General features: G+C 49.4%; 1 protein-coding gene across 1 annotated transcript; it reads right to left on the bottom strand.

Annotated features, from left to right (window-relative positions):
• Positions 1-2,194: 2,194 nt before the first annotated feature.
• LOC125514329 (putative xylan O-acetyltransferase 9) lies at positions 2,195-4,332 on the bottom strand. The gene is made up of 3 exons (XM_048679641.2): positions 3,634-4,332; positions 3,285-3,546; positions 2,195-3,194 (listed from the first exon to the last, which is right to left on the bottom strand). The coding sequence occupies exons 1-3, from the start codon at positions 4,019-4,021 to the stop codon at positions 2,306-2,308; spliced, it is 1,539 nt and encodes a 512-aa protein (XP_048535598.1). The 5' UTR covers positions 4,022-4,332; the 3' UTR covers positions 2,195-2,305.
• Positions 4,333-5,484: the final 1,152 nt, after the last annotated feature.

Raw genomic sequence — 5,484 nt, 5'->3', positions numbered from 1 at the left:
TGCTACAACCATGCAATTTTTTTGCTGGAACCAACAATGGGACCAGCACAACGGGGAGCTGCATAGGTTGCTTTTGCTGGAACTATAGTTATTCTTTGCTGGAACAGGGTAATTTTTTTCTTCAAACGATTTACTTGATTTGTTATTTGCTCAGGTCGTTTTGCTGGAGACCGCAATTTTTTTGCTGGAACCAGTTTTTGATTTTGCTACAACTGACCACCGGAGTTCTTTTCTGGGCTGAGATGTGTTTTTTCGCTGGTATCCGGTGGTGTAGGTCCACGACGATGGCGAGCTGTGTGCTATGTTGGGGGGCGAGAGTTGCTGGAACCGGCGTTTGGCTGAGCTGCATCCGGCAGGGGTGGTGTAGGAGTGACGGCGAGATGAGGAAGGCGTCTGGCGATGGAGAAGTCGAGTTGTGGAGAGAGGCGGCGGTGATCCGGCGAGCGAGCGGAGATTCGGCGGGTCATGTCCCCCGTCCATGGCGCTCGCGCCCCTGTGCGTGCTCCCGTGATTTGTAGGGGGAAGAAAAGTAAACGGCAATGGTAGGACGAAAGGGTCCTGTATCTAACGGCTAAAAGCGGTTTCATCCGACGTCCCGGGTCTGACCGGTCCAAATTTGGGCCGGCGGACCGGCGCCTAATAGTGCCCTTTAATAATTCCTCCGTTCCATAATATGAGATTGTTTTTCAAGCTACGTTAGTTATGAAATACGTACTTCCTCCGTTCTAAATTACTCGTCGCAGAAATGAATGTATCTAAAACTTTGGGTCGGTGGACCGGCGCCTAATAGTGCCCTTTAATAATTCCTCTGTCCCATAATATGAGATCGTTTTTCAAGCTACGTTAGTTATGAAATACATACTCCCTCCGTTTCGAATTACTTGTCGCAAGTATAGATGTATCTAGATGTATTTTAGTTTTAGATACATCCATTTCTGCGACGAGTAATTTGGAACGGAGGGAGTAATATATAAGCCTCTACACTGCCACGTGGGGATCTCAGAGCGAAAGAAACGAGTCAGATAACGAGCACATTTATGCTCTGCTCAGAAGAGCACTTTCAAGGTTAGATGGTGAATATGGCCTTCTAGAGCCATGAATTCAACGGACTTCTTTTTCCTCCTAAAATTGATAATTTAGTTTTGCAAAAACAATAAGTTCGAGTCATGCCACCAATTAGTATATTACAAATAACATACTCACTCAGATCCATTTTATTTGATATTGCCTTAGTATGTCAGAGGGAATAATATTTTCTGCATTAAAATTCAACTCATGATCCTAAAAAGAAAAAAATCAACTCATTTTTTTGCGGAAGAAAAAAATCAACTCATGTTTTTTATTAGCATAGTTATTATACACTCGTGAAAAGGGACTGCATGCATCAATATCCACACGTTATTTTATTCTAACAGGCTGCTTTATATATATTCTCATATTCCACACCCTTATTTCAATGGTGGGCATTTCTTCTGACACTCCTCTGCGGTATGAAAACACGGTACACCCGGCTTAGTGAGGCAGCAGTAGCACTCTGGATCCCAGCCCCAGAATTCGCCTTTAGACGTACAATTCCTAGGAAGACAAAATTTCACGGTAATTTTGCTGTCATCTAATGACGAGACCGCCATAGTTGTGTTTGCACGGCCATCTTCGTAGATGCTCTCAGGCTCAGGACGACGACCTATTACATTGATAATATTTATTATGCAATGGATGTCAGTGCAAAATACACAAATATATATACATATACATATACATATATAAACAGTACTTACATTGTCCAACCATAAGAAGACACCCGATGAACAAAACAGTCATGTACACCATGCTGCCCCCCTTCATATTTTCGACGAGCGGTGTGGGAGATTATGAGATCGACGCAGTCTGTAGGCTGTAGCAATGGCAATGACTCCCCCTCTCGCCTCAGTATATATAGAGGGTATAGGTCTAATTAAGTACGTAGGAGATATGCATTAATTGCCACATTCCATATATACAAGCATGCCAGACGTGCGATTCGATTTGCTGATCGCACAATTATCTTATGGTTATGATAATCCTGTTTTTCCGGTCGGCTCTTGCATGTTCTTCCCTTTAGCAGGTTTAACAGCTGCACCTGATTGCCTCGCTTCGGCTCACGAAAGGAAGAAGAAGATCGCCTATTCTGTTTGGCAGCTTCTTCTTAAGGCAATGGAATCAAAACGCATAATATTTACCACCAATTCAAAGACCAGGTTTGTACTCGGGAGGCCTACTCTACATTTGTCATGGTTATCACAACCTAGTAAGTAAACAAATGTGATCAAGGGTAGAAGAGCTTGGAGTAGAGGAGTTCGTTCCACGTGTCCTGGAGCCCCGGGAGGCACCAGTGGACGCAGTCGGCGTAGGTCCTGGGGTCGGCGACCTGCTCCGGCGTCAGCGGGCTCCACTGCTTCTTGTAGACGGAGGTGTGCGCGTCCTTGCGGTACATGGACAGCTGCGTCACGTTGAGGAACGTGAGCGGCACGTCGGCGCCGTCGCCGTCGAGGATCTCCCTGATCACCCGCATCACGCTCCGCCGCCCGTCCGTGCCCCAGTACCCGGCGTCCTCGATCATCGCCGTCTCGTTGTAGCAGTTGCCCCCCGCCGCGCCGCCCCAGTCCTGGCTCTTGCCGTGGGTGGGCGACATGCTGGTGAAGAAGACCCTGGTGGTGTTGAAGTCCATGTTCTCCCTCACCCACTGCAGCATGTCCCGGAACGCCATGCCGTAGGCCTCCTCCGTGGACACCCACGCCGCGTCCTCCTCCCTGGCGTCGGCGATCGGCCCGTTCACGACCCTGAAGCGCAGCCCGGTGCACCACCAGAGGTAGGTGTTGAAGACCAGCACGTCGGCGCCCTCCCAGTGGCGGCCGTGGTGGGCGATGGAGCCGTTGCGCACCATGCGGTCCGAGATCTTGTGCACCACGGCGTCGTCCGCGTTGGACTGCAGCAGGAAGGGCGCCCAGTAGAACTCCACCGTCGCGTTGTACTCCCTGGCGGTGAACACGGTGTGCTGCTGGTCGGCGGACATCTCGAAGGACTTGGCGTCCGGCGACGGGATGGCGGACTGGAGGAGGCACACCATGGACGTGAACTGCCCGCGGTTCAGCGAGTCGCCCACGAACATCATCCGCTTGTTCCGCAGCGTCTCCAGCATCTGCGTCGGGTTGAACCTGCGCATGCAGATTGCAGAGAGAGGTCAGTTTAGCAGAGGAGTCCGTTAATGGCGGAAGAAGAGAAAAGATGGGAGAGGGCGTACGTACGCGGGGAGGGTGCAGTCGTGCGGCTGCCATCGCCAGGACTGGTAGCCCCTGTCGGGGCGGCCCTGCGCCTGGCAGGTGAGCTGCGGCTGGATGTAGGGGCACTCCTCCTCCCGGTACAGCGGGTGCGCCTCCTCGTCCCGCACCCAGCTCCCCGAGAACACGTCGCACTCCTCGTCCTCGTCCTCGTCGTTCACCGCGAACGCCAGCCTCCCCTGCCACCTCTTCTTCTTCTTCTGCCACCCATCCTCCACCCCCGATCCATCTTTTTTTTGGAAAGATCGATCAGTACGTCCATAGCATTACACGCTGCTGGCAACAAGGTAATTCTGCGATCGATCGTGATACTTACCGTCCGGCTGCTGATGCTCGCGGTTGACGCTGACGTCGAGGTGTGCCGCCGAATGTCGACCAGCTGGCCGGCCGACGAGCGCCGCCAGCTCTTCCCCGTAGAGGAAGGAGAAGAGGAGCATGAAGAGCAGCGACAGCAGGATGAAGGGCGAGAGCCGCGCCTTCTTGGCGACCAGCGAGAAGGTGGCCGCGGCGGCGGCGGCCGAGGACGAGGAGTGGAGAGGCGCCTTCACCATCTCCTCCCTGGTCGATATGATGATCCCCTGATCAATGTCTCTTTGCTTGCAGAATGCGGAGCTGCAAACAAGTTTTGAGCGTGATGATGGCGGCAGCAGTGCAAAGTTCCATAGTGGGGGGCATACTATATAGGCTGATTCAGTTGCCACCATGAGTTCTTCGCCGTTGCGAGGTCGCTGTCTCGGAGTGCCTCGGCCGGCGACAGGAAATGCCTTCTTTTATCTCTCTTTTGCCGGGGAAAGATAAGGAAGATCCTTCTAAACTGTTTGTTGTGCGCAGGGCAGGTGCGGGGGTTGGCGCGGCTCACATGTTCAGCCCATTAATCCTTTCGAAACTCATTAATCCCAAAAGCAAGAGAAGCTGAATGTCTGAACTCACTCAGTGGCTATTGGCAGGTTCGGCACCAGCCTGTAACTACAAGACATGTGTACTGACATGCATGCACCAACAAAAGTGCATCAAAATCAAGCGGGTTGGCCTGTTTCATCGGTGATGATCCTGCTGCTGATCTGCACCTATTTATGTACTGTACTGTGCTGTGCTGTACCTTCCTCGCTCTACCCTGTATCTACAGGAACCCATACCAACTATCAGGTGGTCTGTCGGTTAAAGGCAAAATGGAAAATAAGCAGCGAATTATGCTTCATCATAACGCATACTAAGAGTTTAGTCCATGTCTCTATATACCCTTGGCTGATTGCAATGCAAAATTGATTGATTTTCTTCTTACATTCCACCTCTGAGAAGAATCTGACGGCTTGAATCCATCCGAAACAAGGCTTGCAGAACCGGTGTGACTCTGAGCAACCTCTGAGAACAAGGAGATGAAATGCATTTTTGTCTGCACCAGGCGCACGAGGCTGCAGCCGAAACTAATCCGCAACGAGAATTGCAGCACAAGCGTAGTTGGTGATCCACACAGTAATGCTGATAAACCAACTGTTTTTTCTTGGATTCTAAGCCAAGAGAGCTGGAAAGAGCTGCGGCCGCATAATTCTGTCACAATTAACCCATCAGATGTACCTCCGATCCAGCTCCACGTCATGTCAGAATGGTTGTACTGATTGTTCGGTTGGACCAACAGGCATCATGTCCATCTTCTTTCCTCTTCACCTTTTTATGTTCTTATTTTTCTCATACCCAATTTTTGTTTACAACACTTCAGCAATATATGAGTCAACCTTTTCAGAAAAATAAAAAGGCTTCTGCCCGGCTTTAACTATAACGGATTTAATGCATGTCATCAAATATTATATTGTTGAATTCATATTTGAATATAGTTATCATTTATATTATTTTTAATACGTATAACTTATATTTTATCAGTTAAAATGACCCAAAATACGAGGAAGACCCATAAACCAGGACGGAGGTAGTAATTCTCGTCTAGACAAGAATTAAATATGTCTTATCTAACTTCTATGCCATTGAACCTTCACACGCTAAGATTCGTTTTTCATGTCGGTTGTCGGGAGAGAGACCCAAATCCATGTCTTCCTTTTGCCCAAATGTTAGATTTTTAAGGTTTCAGATCGAATGTTGTTTTTACCGTATGATTTTGTTGCATGGATCATGGAACAAAGCCACTTCCACGTTACCTTTTCCAATCGTTCAC

Source organism: Triticum urartu, chromosome 1A (genome assembly GCF_056163025.1).
Source record: "Triticum urartu cultivar PI428250 chromosome 1A, HENAU_Tu73, whole genome shotgun sequence".
NCBI lineage: Eukaryota > Viridiplantae > Streptophyta > Magnoliopsida > Poales > Poaceae > Triticum > Triticum urartu.
This window is presented reverse-complemented; position numbering and strand designations above follow the sequence as displayed.

Bases quoted from the DNA above. Each gene is read 5' to 3' on its own strand.
- LOC125514329 (XM_048679641.2), bottom strand. From the start codon at position 4,021: ATGGTGGCAACTGAATCAGCCTATATAGTATGCCCCCCACTATGGAAC. The intron at 3,547-3,633 runs GTAAGTATCACG...TCCAAAAAAAAG, and splicing joins CGAGCATCAGCAGCCGGACG to ATGGATCGGGGGTGGAGGAT. The intron at 3,195-3,284 runs GTACGTACGCCC...CTGCATGCGCAG, and splicing joins CACGACTGCACCCTCCCCGC to GTTCAACCCGACGCAGATGC.